This window comes from Podarcis pityusensis (genome assembly GCF_964106645.2).
Source record: "Podarcis pityusensis genome assembly, chromosome: 14".
Taxonomy (NCBI): domain Eukaryota; kingdom Metazoa; phylum Chordata; class Lepidosauria; order Squamata; family Lacertidae; genus Podarcis; species Podarcis pityusensis.
The window spans coordinates 49,584,159-49,600,754 of NC_138039.1; the positions used below are offsets into that span (position 1 = coordinate 49,584,159).

A 16,596-nucleotide genomic window follows, 5' to 3' on the forward strand; every position below is an offset into this window, starting at 1 on the left:
GTTATTTTTCACCAAGGAATCAGACATGGTGGACATCAATGCTCTTGAAAACTTAGCCAGACCTCCAATTTAGCCTGTGTGTAGATGCTATTTGATGGCACAAATTCTTGCCCTTGGACCCAGCAGCAGCAGTAAAGGTTTGGTAAATGTATGAGCAAGCACCTGTGTAGCCACTCTTGCTGAGCTAGACAGCTGCTTACAACAAAGACTAGAAAACTAGACTACTGTAGATGGTCTGACATGGAGTACTCTCCTGCTGCATAGTTGCTTGATCATCATCCGCCATTTAGTGCTGTGTTTGGCTTCTTGTTTTTGTGCATCTGTTATCTGTGGTCCCTGAGTTGGTCTGGGGTGAGCTAACTTTTGAGTACCCTCCTTGCAGCAAGGTTAGGACATCATAAGTGGCCTTCTGAGCCCTTTTGTGACTTGTGCTTATGCCTTAATAGGTCTTTGTCAACTATATCAACTGACCTTTGAAAATATTGTTTCAGTGTTTATTAATTTCTGTGTGAATCATGGACAATGTCTTAAAAATATATAACACTAAATTGTGAATGTTGGGCTGCGTGTGCCCATTTCATCACCGTGATACCCCTGGTTGGGCAAGTTTGTGAACTTGCCCCAAGAGAGACTGTTTTGAATATTGAGGTCCAAAGACTGAAAGTAGAAAACGTAGAGGACGGTGGATGAAATTAATTTGTAACTTTTTGATTTTGACTTGCTGTTCTCTCTATTTCCTTTAAGGGGGTTTTCGATGGAGTGACTGGGGTAGTCACGAAACCTGTAGAAGGTGAGCTCTGATATTCTGACTTGGAATGTTGAGGAATTTCATAGTTTCAGAATTGCTAAGTAAAAATTTTTAATGCCATTTTATTCAAATAAAACCTACTATAGTTCTAACAATATTAAACAGTTGGACTAATAACCCTCAGGGTCCCTTCCAACTCTATAATTCTATTACTCTATAAAAAGTGATATTTTAAGTAGAGAACCAACACTCCTTATGGAGGAATTATGTAACTAGCAGAATTGTATACTTTGAGTCTTGAAACCTAGCTTGTTGCAAGAAGATGCAATTCTGTTTTATATTCTTATGCTGGAAGGTGCCAAAAAGGAAGGTGCCGCTGGCTTCTTCAAAGGGATCGGGAAGGGTCTTGTTGGTGTTGTGGCCCGTCCAACAGGAGGTGTCATAGACATGGCAAGCAGCACATTCCAGGGGATCCAGAGGTAAGAGGGACAGGGGGTTGGACTGGGAGCAACCATTGAGAAGCCATCTTTCCAGTTCCATCATATGTGGTTCAGGTGTTGGTGGGACAGAAAGAAGAGCATCTGCTGAAGATTTTTAAACTAGTACTGACTTGTATAAGAGAATGTGATATTTTAGATAATCTGGTTCCAAGTCATTTCAGGGCTTAACTAGCACTTTGAATTGCATTATTATTAGGGCACTACGTGCGCCACCCTTTTTTTCTTTTTGAAAACTCAGTTGCTTACGATAATTCAGTATCAGAATAACAACTTCTTGTTTAGTATTTTCATTGTCTTGAAAGCTTGAACTGATTCTTGTAATAGTCAACTTGCATGGGAAAAGTATGCAAAGACTCTGTTTAATCCTGAAATTATAAAAAAATAAAATGAATTTACGACATAGAAAATGGAAATCTGCATTGTTCACAATGATACTTGACAGGGTAGCGGAATCAACTGAAGAAGTATCAAATCTCCGTCCTCCACGTCTCATTCGTGAAGATGGCATCATTCGGCCCTATGACAGGGGTGAAGCTGAGGGGTATGACTTATTTGAGGTATGCTTTATCATATATCCCAGCTTTAACAGTAAAAAATATATAATAAATGTATTTAAAGTGTCCAAATATTAGTGGCGGAAATTTCACCCACAAAGTTTTTATGTGAAAGATACTCCGCATCTGCATCGTTGCTTCTGCCTGTGGATTTTGTCTATAATGTTCCCAGGTGTGATTCATTTCTGATGGTTCTTTACTTTAGAGCTTGACTATTCATGAAGGGGTCTATATGTGTGGTAGAATACATTTCCAAATTCTGCACCATTGTCTTGAGAGTTAAAACCCTGCATCCCACAAAGGATTCAGAATGTAGCTATATTTAGGCTAGACTTTTTCTTGCTTAGTTTATTGTTGGGAGCTGACTTGCTATCTGCATCATGACACCTAAGAACATGATAACGGTCATATATTTGTGCCTGGGAAACAAATCTATGTGAACAGCCCAGCCTAACCTGATACTTCATTTTTCACACACTGTTGGTTTATTGGAAGGTGTTTAGTCACCAAGGAGATTGCTTTTTACAACCCAAGACCAGTGTGGCATAGTCACAGAATAGACGTGTTGGATTTGGAGTGGGGAGCCTTAGGCTCAAGTTCTTGCTCAGCCACAAAAAAATTTGGGTGGCTTTGGGCAAGCCCTTCTTTCTCATCCTAGTCTGATTATGAGATTCATGGGATAACTTCAGTGCTTTTTTTCTTTAAAAAAATGTTTGGGGGTACTCTCATTTTGACTCAAGATAATCTCCATTTTATAGTTCAAATCAGGGAAAATAAATACAGTAAATGGACAAAAGTACAAAGATTCACAAAATGTTTAGGGGTCTGCGTCCCCATAGGAAAAAAGCACTGGATAACTTTACATGCGCCCTTCTGGGCTTGGAGAAAGAACATTGGAACTCAGAAATGATGTAGAAGCATGTTTCATTTTATTAATTTGCCTGTTGTTTTTGCTAGGCTCTTTAACAGTATTAAATATTGTTATAGGGTGATGTTTTTATTTCCTTTAAATACATGCAATTTGATTTATGCATTGACAGGAAGCATATCTCTTGCTGATATTTGGAGAGGTGAGATATGCATTGAGAACAATAACACAGAAATCTATTACTTAAGGGGCATTTATCTTGAATTATTTATTCACAATCTCTCCTAAGCCAAAAGTGAAATTCCATTCAAAATAGGTACCCATAAACTGAAAGTTCTGTTCTTTTCCTTTTTGTCTGTTGCCTTCCTATTCATTACTTCCAGCATCTGATCAGTTTCTAATGTATTTCTCCTTTCTTCCTCTCTCCCACTATGCTTACGCAGCAACAACTGGAATAATGGAGTCTACGGTTTCCATTATCTTTTTCTATATTTAATCATATTTGTCTGCTTTGCTCTATCTTAAAATTTAGGGCATGATTCAACAAGAATCCATTGCATTCTATATCTTCCCACAGAGCCTCTTTCACTGGTACTGCCTACTTCAAATGATAGGAATGTATTTATTTTTATCCCTGAGGTTAGCTGCACACCATGAAATTTGTCCTTCAGTTGGTGGTGATGGTTAACAGGAGTGGAAAAGAGTTTACATCTATATTTTTTAATGTGCTAATTATTGCTTGATGCTTTTCTATAATTAAAAGCATAGAGAGATCAGTGACAGTGTAGCATTGGCTAGTTGAAGTGTCAGTGTTGTATATTGGCATATATGTAAATAGTAAAATAATTTTGTTCATGTGTAGCTAGCCATTGCAAATTCATGAACATGGGCTAGTCTTTCATGTTTCCTTATTCATACAAAAGAGGCTGGATGTAGGATGTTAAGCGACTTTCTGCTTTTCTACTCAGCACACATAGACCTCAGTGAGAGGGAAGCTGGTAGTCCCATTGGTCTGATGGCAGCCATCACTCCTCTCCTACAACCAGCCTGAAAAAAGCACACCTTTCTCTTCCAGCATCAGCAACTCTGACAGGAGGAGAGGAGTGAGGGTCAAGCTAAGAGTGACATATTTCATCAATCTCTAAATCAGAACCCTGTGTGAAAGTTGTGTAGAAACACCAGTTTAAAAAAATTCTACTCAGATTGTTGAAAATTGATGTTGATGCCTTGATGCTCAAAAGCAGCCATTTGTTTTTGTTTATCTGTATTTTCTTTTAGGATTTTTTGGGTGATGCTGTTCAATATAAATATTTCCCTAAATATATTGATTAGAGGTAATAAGATATGTTTGGAGACAGTGTAACTTTAGTGTGTTGAAACATGCTGTGGGAAAAAATTATTATAGGCATGCATTTTCTTCTTGAACTGTAGGTGCCTGCTAGATTTTGTTAAATTAGATTAAGAAATGTCCCATATGCTTTAGCAACAAATATAAAAATAATTGTGCTACCTGTTTATGTACTTCTGAGTTGCTCTCGTGTGGCAACTCATGAGAGAGCCTTCTCTTTTCTGAGAAATATTTTCAATAAAAAATAAAAAGCAGTATTAAATGTGAGATTTAATATTGGTGCTCAAATGTTTTGAGTAATTTATTTTCTCAAATGTATTTTGTAATTATCACCGAATCTTTGTGCAAATATAATGCCATGCACACTTTTTTTGGCAAGGATTTTGGGCTTAACATCAGAGAACATTTCTTTAAGTGTATTCGCCTCTGTGTGTTTGTGTGTGTGTGTGTGTGTCCTGTTGCTTTAGAGCAGCCTTACCCCTCCCCTTCTGTGCTGGGTTGGACTGATGGGAGTTGTAGTCCAAACATCTGGAGGACACCTGGTCGGGGTGCTTCCTTGCTTGAGAGGGAAGGAGTCCCAAAACAAGCAGCACCCTTGACCATTCTCTGCTGTTAGCATTCTGAGGTTCATTATGGTCTCCCCCCTTTTTCTCTTGCCAGCCCTGCATTGGTAGGTAGCTGTTTCTTACCCCATCCCTGAGTTAGTGGATACCTGTTTTTGATCTAGCTAAAATTTCCATAGTGCATAAGCTGCTCAATGCCTCTTTTTAAAGGGCGGGGGAAGAGATCAGTTTAGTCCTGAAGTCCCTTGCAATCCTGAATTGGGTTGACAAATGAATTGAGGTCTAAGGTGGAGAGGATGTCTTCACGCAGGACATAGAAAACACTGGCACTCGCTCCCAGGGGAGGCAGTGATGGCCACCAACATGGATGGCTTTAAACGAATATTGGACAGATTCATGGAGGAGACGGCTCTTGGTGGTTACTAGCCATGATGCCTCAGCTCTACCTCCACAATCGAAGGCAGTAATGGTTCTGAATTCCAGTTGCTACAAGCCACGGGAGGGGAGAGTGATCCTGTGTTCTGGTCCTGCTTTCGTTTTCCTACTGAGGCATCTGATAGCCACAGTGAGAACAGGATGCTGGACTGATAGGCCGTTGGCCTGATCCTGCAGGTCTGATCCTTCTTATGGAAGGAGGGGGGAGAATGGAGCTGAGTGGTGGAAGGCAAGAGTTTTATGCAACTCATAGGGCTGCATGTCACAAGATGAATATTAGATTACAAAAGGAAGAAAAAGAATTGCTTTAAGGAAAATCAGTGGTTTCTTTGATGTTTGAATAATAGCAGATTCTGTTACAGAATCAGGCATTCATTCATAAATGTGTACTTTGCCATTATATTATCTTAATGTGCGTTCTTATTATCTTGTATCTTTGCCTTCTTTTGTTTTTTAAGAATTGTAAAACGTAGTTACAGTTAATTCAAGGATTGCTGACCTTTTTTTGGTCCCAGGGCTTCTTCCAAGCCTCGTTTCATTCAGAGAAGGGGACCCTGCCAGTGCCAGGGGAGGCCTCTGTGGGCACAACTATGCCTCTGCATGCCACGCTGGCATCTGGAGTTCATAAAAAACAACTCTGTATAGCATGTTTAGTCAGCTGGGACTTCTGGTTTTGATCAAACAAGTGCTGCTATTTCCTATTTTAGATTTGCACTTGAATGTGTGAACTCTTCCCCCCTCCCCCCATTTTCCTTGTTGCAACTTTTCAGAGATTTTATAACCGGTATGTTATAATGATATAATCTTTTTTCTATGATTGAAAGAAGTACTTCTAGACTGGTGGAAATACAATTATGACATGGAAATAAAATTATGACATGAAAGCTGAAGCCTGTGTGAATTGATGTTGCAAAATACAGAATTACTACATTCTTCCTCTTAAAGTGACCCCCCCCCTACTTTGGGGTAGCAGGCTGTGCCCTGTGGACTTCTCTTTAAAAACAACAACAACAACATAGTTTAATGTATTTTTCTTTTTGTCACTTTGGATATTTTATGCACTCAAGTTTTGCACAGGAAAGAATGCCAGCAATTTGGCAAATGGATTATTACACAGATTGCTAAATTTAAGGGGGGAAAGCTTCAATGTTAACGAATATGGGATTCAGTTCTGGACTCTAAAGCACTATGCAAATTGACTATCTCCCCCCAACACTAAATATGCTTTCTTGGGGAGTGGGGGGAAGGGTGGGCATGATCCACTGGGAGAACTCCCTTTTCTAGAATTCAGTCCAAGCCTTGTAATTGTTACCTCGTGTGGGTTTGAAATTCTAACTGAGACTAGAAATGTGTCTTTTGTTTTTTCACCCTCATCCTGCTGCAGAATTCTCATATCAAGAAGCTGGCTGGAGAAAGCTTCCAGTACCACTGTTCTGTTCCAGGGGGCAGAAAGGCGCACATTGTAGTAACCAACAGGTATTATTGTGCTGACTAAACCAGAGGAATTCAGCCAGTGTTCTGGGGGTATTTCATTTGGTCAAACCAATCCTCACCTAGTCAAAAGGCAAACACTGCCACACTGTGGAGAGTTAATATTGAGCTAGGATTATATTGAAGGCCTCTGTGGGAATTTCCTCTTTCCTCTTTGCTTGCAAATTAAATTGAATTATATGTAGGAGGAAGCACATCTCAGTGGTAGAATGTCCAGGATTCTGGTTTTTCTGTTGAGGCCATGGATGGTGATAGGCTGCTTCTTTTCTAAACACGGTCTTGCCTCAGCCACCCCCCCCCCCTTTGCCTACGAGCCCCTAGAGATCAGATGGTGGTACTCAATAACTGCATTAGGTTCTGGGGCCTCCGGCTGCTGATTTCTACTTGAGATCCAGATTCTTCTGTACTGAGGCCAAGTCTAATATGACTAATATGAATTTTATTCATCTCATGATGAATAAAATCTCCCTTTCTGTTCATATATGGTCCAGGAAGACTAGTACTGTTCTCTGGTTTGTGTCCAGGGTCCTTCCAGGGATCTTTCACGTTACCAGCAACCTGTGCCTTTAAATAGAAATGTTATCCTGAATTGAATCTGGAACCTCCTGCATAAAAAGCTGCTTTCCCACAGAGCTCTTTTCCAACTTGGATATTAATGTGCATTCCCCCTTGGTCACATGCCTTCATTATCTTTTGTTGAAAGCCCTCTCAGGGAACCCATCATTTTGCTTTTGGGCAAAGGTTTTCTCATTGAAATACCTGCTGATATTGATGACACTTCTTTCCACACTATTTTGTAACACTGGTGCAAAAGGGCTTATTTCATCTGCCAATTTAAGTCCAGTCATAATTTGAACAATTTTGTGGCTAAAGATGTGTAACTTCTAATATGCTGAAGTTAAAATGTATCTTGTGTCACGTGCATGGTCCACAAAAGTAGATATTTCTGTACTGAGTGGTCTTGGGTTTTGTGAGTGTGCCGAACACTCAAGTGTTTACTAAAGAGAAAATATTGACATGTTTCTGTCTTCATCTAGGAGAGTTATGTTCATAAAGGAGGTGGAGATTTTAGGGCACATAACAACAGATTGGGATTATTTATATGAAGACTTCACACGGCCACCAGTTGTGGATGAAAACACACTGCAGATCTTTGTTAAGGTAAGAGGAACAGATTCACACTTGTTCTAGAAACAATAAGCGAATACTTTGGTGTTGGGTGTAATCTCACAAACACAAAATAGAACAGGGAATAACTTTATGTCTAATTTTCTTTTATAATAAAATTGTGACCATGGCTGATCTGATTATGCTCTTTTTAATAGTGGAATGTAATAACATTTTCGCAGTTATTTTAAATTGTTCTGGGTTTTCTAACAGGACCAAGGGCTGTTAACATTTCACAAGAGAGAGAACTCAGGACAAGAATCAGTAAAGAAAATCCAGCTCAAGAATTCAGCTTCAGCAAGGGTAATTATGATACTGGAACTAGTACTACATTTCCAGTGTAAACATATGGCAGACCGCTGGTCTTCACCACTCAGGTGCTCTTGATTTGAACGTCACTGCATTTCCACCAGTGCCCTGGGGCAGGTTTGTCTTGGTGCAGTGCTTTTCACCGCAAGGCACGATAACTGCAGTTGGCACCTAGATTAATAAATCTCCACCTTCTTCAGTGGTCTTCAGGCTAGCGTTCCCTCACCCTTGAAGTTCTTTCGTCAGGAAATCGAAAGAAGGGAAGAGCTCTTTTTCAGTCTCATGCTTGAATACTGGTCTTGGAGAATGGAGTGCTTGCCTCCTTTTGTCGGTATTTTTTTTTAAATCCCCTATTCCCCTGTGTGGTTGAGGACACTGAGGAGTATCATGCTCAATAAATAGGGCCATGTGCTCTTCCTTGGTTGTCAGTCCCAGTAGCAGTTGTGCCTGTCTGACCACACCTTGAAACTACTGGACTTGCCTTTTCAGTGGTGGTGGAATTATTAATCTTGCCAAACAGCCACCCCATCCTTCAGTTCCTTCTGGAATATTAATTGAAAAAGAACAAGGTGCAGTGTGAGTGTTAAAGGCAAATGGGAGAATAAATTACAAGAAACGGGTAAGAATCAGTTTTCAGGGTAGGGAGGAACAAATGTAGAAGAAGCAGCCTTCTGCACTTTGCACCTCTGGATCAGCAAATTCTGCCTAAAATAGGGAGAGTGAATCACAATACCACCAGTGCAAACATCTGTACTTAAGCTTGAAGAAATCGGAGCTATGGAATGCCTTTCCACAAGGAAAACATTGTGGCAAAGAAAGTAGCAATTTCCAAAAATGGGTTATCTTTGGAAAGTAATGTCAGCAATTGCCAGGTGATTGTGCCCAATTCTGTCTCCATCTGCCACTATTTTGTGACTGGGTTTGCCATTTCACTACTAATTTTGTGACTGGTGGGATTTGGTAATTTTCAGCTGCTTTGAGTGGGCTCTGGAGGTTGAGAATCCCTGCACTAGGGCATCTTAATGAGTTGATTTAGGCAGTTTCTCTTACAGACTCTTGTTTCCATGCCTCTCTCAGGCTCTTTTAATTTTTATTTCTGGTTGCTATTAGCTTAGCCAAGTTCAGGTTTTTGCATCTCTCCAAGAAATATTCATTCAGTTTTTCCGTGAAGTCTTTTGTGAGGTTTGGTGGCTAATAATAATCTGTTTGCTTCCCAGAGGATCTGTCGTGTTATTGATGAAGCTCAAGCAACAAGACATCAGCAGAAGTTGGTGAAACAAGCATCTTTAAAATTAAGCAGACCACAGGAACCATCTTAATAACAGTAACATCTTTCATTCATGTGGCCTTTCAGAGAATGAGTTTTATGGAAACTGTGTGGATACATTCATGCCTGGTGATGCTCAGTTTGTGGTGGAAGATGGAGATTGAGCTGCCTAGACTGGCCACTCAAAAAAATATTATTTTGACATATTTGAATGTAGCCATAATTGCAATATTTAAATGTCGTAATTTCTTTTCCAAAGATAAATAGAATTATATTGAATCATTCCTTTCACTTTAGTTGACCAAAATTATTAAGGTCTGCTTAATATGAATCTTAAATGAACATTTGTTTGAGCAAATTAACTACCCCGTCCTCTTCTCAAATTTACTTGGTGTATTGAGATAAATTTTTGATGTTGGGAAATGCTTGTGACAGTAATACAGATTCTCTCTTTTAACAGAAGGCAATGTGTTTTCTATTCAGAGTATATTTTCTATGTATATTCAAAAATTATTCATGTTGTTTGTAATGAAAACATCCAGAAATGACTCAGGAACATTTTGTTTGGCGTTCAGCTGGTTTTGTAGGCAGTATAATACAGGAGTTCTTTTGATTCAGGATTTCAAACCCATTTCTGACTGGCCCTTAAGTGAGTTGCACTGTAGGGATCATACCTGTATTAGTAATGACACCTTTATTTATGTTAGCTAATGAACAGCCTCTCATTACCGTTAACATTGCATATATTTAGGTTTTAAAATAGATCACTGTTTCGGCTGAGAGGATTGGCACAAGTTAATGTATGTTCGGACTATCACACATTCAGCAAAATGATTATGTGTAAATGAACAAATGGGTTTAGGAACATGGTGAGCTTCATACAGCAAACTATATAATTGTTGGAAACATCCTGAGCTGAATTCTGGGCTGCTCTTCAACAAGGCACATGTGCTAACGCATTAAGAGTTCTCTGTTTACAGGAGCTTGTGTGCACTTTTGCAGCTGGGGTACTGTTCTTGTTAAGCAAATCTTGTTTGCAGACTACATAGTAAATCAAGTACTTCTACTGCCATTTTTTATTTTATTTACAAATGAAGGATTTTGCTATCTAAAATTCAGTACTTTTTCAGTCTGTCCATTTGTTTTTCTGTAACATTAAGTCACATATTTTGCCTTTGGGAGCATTTTGTTTTACGTTCCCCTCTTAATGCTCATTTGCTTCACTTTTGGTTAGTTGTTCATGTACTTGGCCATTTTTGGCCACACTAATGCTAACATTTGTAGTATGCGGAATTATGATTTATTGTTCTGGAATTATAGGTCAGCAATTAATGATTAAGGATTTTAAGCAAAACAATTCAGATTTAACGTGTGTCTGCCTTGATCATAAATCAGGTGCTTTATGTGAGTCCATATCATGGGGAAAAGTAGTACACTGCCAAATACTGCATTTTGTGGAAAACACTTTTGTAGGGGGTAATTGTCTTCCTTGGGCAAATTCTTACATAGCATTGCTCAGTTTATGACTGGCTCATTTGCAAGCAGATAAAAGCCTTAACTGGCTCAGTAAGTGTGTCTTGGCTCAAGGGTCATCTAAATGGTACTGTTCGTCTGCTCTTTATTTCTGTCGTTATGTGTATATAATATTGCCAAATAAAAATATTTTATATGCAGCTCATTGTGGCTTTCATGACAAGCGGTTGATGATATTAAATAACCAAATCAATAGGCAGCCAAATAATATTGAAATAAATTGCACTGTGAACTTTAAAAAACACACTTTTTTCATCACTCCTTCCGGTTGAAGGTCGTGGTCCAAGAAGAGAGAGGAAAATACTTGAGGTAAACTACTGGCTGTGCAGGTGGTGTCGTCAGGAAGGATTTGGCTTCCTGGAACATGGTCTCCGCTTCCTTGAGGAAGGACTTCTGGCGAGAGATGGGTTGCACCTCACAGCAGTTGGCAAGAATGTGTTTGGCAAGAGTCTTTAAAATCTGATCAGGAGAACTTTACACTAGATCTTGAGGGGGAGGGAGACAACAATATGAATGACAAAAGAGCGCCTGGAAATGGGGATAATAGCTTCATTGTATATAAAGGATGTGTACACTTGTGAAGAAATCCATGACCTGAAGCATGAAAAGCAGATAGAGAGTATATGGGTAAAAATTGTAGGAGAGAGAAACAACCGTAACCTTATTGTGGGTGTCTGCTATAGACCGCCAAGCCAGACTGAAGACTCAGATGATGCCCCAGTAGAGCGGATTACCAAACATTCAAAAAGGAGAGAAATAGTAATCATGGGGAACTTCAACTTCCATGATATCTGTTGGGACTCAAACTCTGCCAAGAATGTAAGGTCTGACAAATTCCTCTACTGCATCACTGGCAGTTTCATTTCCCAGAAGGTGGAAGAACCAATAAGGGGATCATCTATCTTGGACCTGGTCCTCACCAATTGGGAGGAACTGATTGATGAAGTGGAAGAGCTTGGAAACTTGGGAGGAAGTGATCATGTTCTCCTGGGTTTCAGGATACAGAGGCAAGGGAAAACTGAGTGTAGTCGAACACACACTCTGGACTTTAAAAAGGCCAATTTCAAAAAGCTTAAGGAGCTACTGGGTGTGATCCCATGGTCAGAAATATTCAATGAGAAGGGAGTCCAAGAAGGATGCGAGTTCCTAAAAGGAGAAATATTGAAGGCCCAAATGCAGACAAAACCAACAAGAAAGAAAAGTGGGAGGAAACTAAGGAAACCGGTGTGGCTGCATAAGGAGTTTACAGATGAGCTGAGATTAAGAAGGGCATGTATAAGAAATGGAGGAAAGGAGAAATCACAAAGGAGGAGTATATATAAGTAGCCAACAGTTGCAGGGGGAAAGTCAGGCTGGCTAAAGCTCAGAATGAGCTCAGGCTTGTAAGAGAGGGTAAAAATAATAATAAAGGTTTCTTCGGCTATGTCCAAAGAGGAAGAACAAACAAGTGGTAGGTCCTCTGCATGGGGAACACAGAGAAATGCTATTAGGTGACAGAAAAGGCAGAACTACTCAACACCTACTTTTCCCTTGTCTTCACCCAAAAGGAAACTGATGCCCAACCTGGTGATAACAGAATAAATGGTGTAAGGAGGGAGCTGCAGTCCAAGATAGGAAAAGAGGTAGGAAGGAAACACCTAGCTACTTTCAGTGTATTCAAATCTTGAATTCAAAGCCTGATGAGCTGCATCCAAGGGTACTAAAGGAGCTTGCGGGTGTAATTTCAGACCCTTTGTCTATTATCTTTGAGAATTCTTGGAGAACAGGTGAGGTCCCTACAGACTGGAGGTGGGCAAATATTGTCCCCCATCTTCAAAAAGGGGGAAAGGAAGACCCAGTTAATTACCAACCAGTGAGCTTGGCATCGATACCAGGGAAGGTCCTAGAACAGATAATTCAGCAGTTGCTCTATGAGCATTATGAAAAGGATGCTGTGATTACTAAGACCCAGGATAAGGGTAAAGGGGCCCCTGACGATTAGGTCCAGTCCAGTAGAGACCCAGGATAGGTTTCTCAAAAATTAAGTCATGCCAGATGAACCTCATTTTATGGAATTACAAACTTGGTGGATTGGGGAAATGCTGTGGATATCTTGATTTCAGTAAGGCTTTTGACAAAGTTCCACATGATATTATCGTGAGGAAGCTGATAAAACGTGAGCTGAATGAGGTGACTGTTAGGTGGGTTTGTAGCTGGTTGACTGAACAAACCCAAAGAGTACTCACTAATGGTTCCTCATCATCCTGGGAAAAAGTGACAAGTGGGGTGCTGCAAGGTTCTTTCCTAGGCTCGTTGTTGTTTAACATCTTTATAAGTTACTTGGATGAAGGAATTGAGGGGATGCTCACCCAATTTGCAGATGACATCAAAATGAGAGGGATAGCTAATGCCACAGAAGACAGAATCAGAATTCAAAATGACTTTAACAGATTGGAGAACTGGGCACAAGTTAACAAAATGAATTTCAATAGGAACAAATGTAAGGTTCTGCACTTAGGCAGGAAGAACCAGATGCACAAATATAGGATGGGGGACACCTGGCTTACTAGTAGTACATGTGAAATGTATCTAGGGGTCTAGGAGTCAACAGTGTGATGCAGAGCAAAAAAAGCTAATGATATTCTAGGCTGCATCAACAGAAGTAGAGTGTCCAGATCAAGGGAAGTCTTAATGCCTCTCTATTCTGCTTTGGTTAGACCACACCTGGAATACTGTGTCCAATTCTGGGCACCACAATTTAAGAAGGATGTTGACAAGCTGGAAAGTGTGCAGGGGAGGGCAGCCAAGATGATCAAGGGCCTGTAAACTAAGCCGTATGAGGAGCACTTGAAGGAGCTGGGTTTAGCCTGGAAAAGAGGAGACTGAAAAGAGATAGGATAGCCACCTTCAAATATTTTAAGGGCTGTCACATGGAGGAGGAAGCATGCTTGTTTTCTCTTGCTCTGGAGGGTAGGACTCGAACCAATGGCTTCAAGTTGCAAAAAAGGAGATTCCGACTAAACATTTAGAAAAACTTTCTGACAGTAACAGCTGTTCAACAGTGGAACAGACTCCCACAAGAGGTGGTGGACTCTCCTTCCTTGGAGGTTTTTAAAAAGAGGTTGGATGGCCATCTGTCATGGATGCTTTAGCTGAGATTCCTGTGTTGCAGGGGGTTGGATTGGAATACCCGTGGGGTCCCTTCTAACTATAAGATTCTATGATCTGTCCCACAAAGAGCCATGGTTAGGGCTTACTTCAGACTTTCCCCATTTTCTCACAAACTTTCCTGTTGCTTTCCACAAGGTGGTAGTCTTTCCACACTATTGCAGTAGAGTTTTTCTGTAGGATTGTTAGAACAAGGTCTGAGAGTTTGAACAGTTTGAACAGAATGCACATTATATCTGCATCTTCAGGAAGTCAAACATTGTAATTACTAGTAAAAGTTAATCTGTGCAGGGAAACAGTGAAGAAAAGGGCAACATGGCCACTCAAACCTCACTTTAACTTCAAATCTGGTTAGGAAGGATATGGGCCTTTGCCATCTGCATAAATATTTTCTAAACAGAACAAAATGCTCCGCCATGTGTGTTATTTATGTACTGTGCATGTGTGTTTGTGCATGTATACATACTGTTAAATGTCACCCCAAACTCTGGGTGATGAGAAACTGCAGAGCTGCCTCTGCTTCCCCAGGGCTCAGTTTCCTTGGAATGAAGGTCAGCAGAAACTGTATGTGGCTTCATTTACACATATATACAACCGGAATATAGGACAGAGGACATCACAGCATAAACACCCCCATAGATTTTGCTTTCCCAATCAGTTTCCAGGGGAGCCCCACCATCCAGCACAGAGCAAGACATGCCTCTGTGCCTGCCAGCTTCCACACACAACAACTCTGGCTCTTGTCTTCTTGCTAGGACCACATGGCCTCCATCCAGGTGAATGCCCACCTCTCTCTCCTTGGACAGCAGCATCACTTTGCTGTAGCTGTTGCAACCAAGCTCATTCTTGGAGATGCTGCTTAGGGCACTTTGCTGGCCAGCCAAAACCATTACCTCAACAAAGGAATGCCCACAAACGTGATCATAGGTTGGGAAAGGAGCCCGTGTGTATTATCAAAACTGATGCCCCGCCCCCAAAATAACTCGTAACAGTACATAACTCAGAGTGCAGTGAGAAGAATTTGCAAACTTTTCTTTTTAAACAACTGGTTGTCTAAAGAGCGTGGTTTGTGGATTATGTTACTAGACCCAAGGAAGAAAAAGTGAAAGCAATAGGGCATACTTAGCAATAATATTGTATCATTATCCACTTTCACCCCAGGTAGCCTGTTATTTCAAAAGCTCAAAGGCAGTTTTTCATAGGCTGCAGAATAGTGTACATAACATGACTGGACCAACCTGAGTTTTTGCAACAAAAAGGCATGCTTTTTGAGTAATAATTCCTTGTAAAGTAGAACAAAGATCTCTGTGTAACAAACTAGAGAAAGACTTCTTTTTCACAAGCTGGGAGCAGCCTGATGAAAATGACAGGCTGGATTAACAAGTGTTTTTATAAAAGTGATAGCTTTAAAAAGATAGGAGGAAAAAAATCATAAAACTAATTTGGATATCATATTTATACAAAATAGGCCTATCCTCCATGAATGCATCCATCAATAAGTTAAAGCAAATATACCTGTCAAAGCTGGATGCTGACAACAAAAGAATATGGGATAGCCATCTCCATCCCATGCTTGTGATTTCCCAAAGGTATTCAGCTGACTCATCAACCTGGGAAGGTAGTCCGTCTAGGAGAGTGAAAACTCTTAGCCTAAACCTTACCTGTTTTACAGGAAATCTGCAGGAGAAGAAAAGACTAAAGAGTAAACTGCACAAATCTGAAGTGGAGTCCCTAAGATGGTTGGATGGCACCTTGTATGCCTCCTTTCGGCAACTCCCGCAGCCAAGCTGGCACCAAACATATTGCTCTACTTTCTTTTGGACCCCATCAGCCAGGGTTTTGTGCCCTGGGTGAAGCTTCCAGAGGGGCACCATTGAAGTTCCCAGCCTGTGTGTGTGTGTGTGTGTGTGTGTGTGTGTGTGCGCGTGTGCGCGCACGCCAAACTGAGTCTTTGACCCAGGTGAAATAAAGCCTAGTTTTGCCCTGCCTTAAGTTCATCGATAGGTAAAGGAGGTGGCATGAGAGACCGGGTCTCTCAAAAAGGAGGTGTCTGAACTGTGCAGCAGCCGTGAGACTTTTACTTGCGTTTCCATAGGACCCAGAAACAGATTTCTACTTAACACAAGGAGGACGGCAGCACAGCATGCAGATGGAGTTGGGAGGGTGGTGGTGATGATTGTCTGAAGTTCTGACATATTTCTATAGGCATATAACAGCAAAGGAAAAGGTGAGAAGAAACAAAACACACAACTTTCTAGGGTGCAAAAGGGCAGAAATTAGCATACACTTGCACCTGCTAATTAGATGTACACATGCAAATTTAGATCTAACCAATTTAAATAGAACTAGAATACATCTGTCCACAGTGGGGACGATCAGTGACTGTCCAGCTGCTGTCCAGGAACTGTGGATGGGCAGCTTCACAACCTCTGGCTTTGCCTCCCCCTTTACCTGAAACGGGACTTGGTCCAGGTCTCTCTTGAAACTGAGTGCTGTCCGCTTGACAACCCTTGAAGTGCAAGGTCTGTTTTCTGTCTTGCACACAGACACCCTACATTTTCCAGCGGGGAAGCTGCCTTAGAACAAAGAGTCTTGTAGCACATGAAAGACTAACAAATTTATTAAAACAAAAAAAATTCCAAAAGACAGTCTGTGGAAGCTTATGC

At 40.6% G+C, this 16,596-nt stretch overlaps 1 protein-coding gene across 5 annotated transcripts in view; it reads left to right on the top strand.

Annotated features, from left to right (window-relative positions):
• VPS13C (vacuolar protein sorting 13 homolog C) overlaps positions 1-10,923 on the top strand; it is a 106,061-nt gene extending 95,138 nt beyond the window's left edge. For 4 of the 5 annotated variants that reach the window (XM_080980643.1, XM_080980644.1, XM_080980645.1 and 1 more), the window contains 7 exons: positions 745-790; positions 1,104-1,227; positions 1,691-1,805; positions 6,401-6,492; positions 7,545-7,668; positions 7,888-7,977; positions 9,201-10,923. In XM_080980643.1, the coding sequence (XP_080836769.1) occupies positions 745-790; positions 1,104-1,227; positions 1,691-1,805; positions 6,401-6,492; positions 7,545-7,668; positions 7,888-7,977; positions 9,201-9,302 (693 nt within the window). In that variant the 3' untranslated portion in view covers positions 9,303-10,923. Of the gene's footprint in view, positions 1-744; positions 791-1,103; positions 1,228-1,690; positions 1,806-3,113; positions 5,886-6,400; positions 6,493-7,544; positions 7,669-7,887; positions 7,978-9,200 lie in introns of those variants that run through there. The other variant, XM_080980647.1, reaches the window with a different exon arrangement.
• The last annotated feature ends 5,673 nt before the right edge of the window (positions 10,924-16,596 follow it).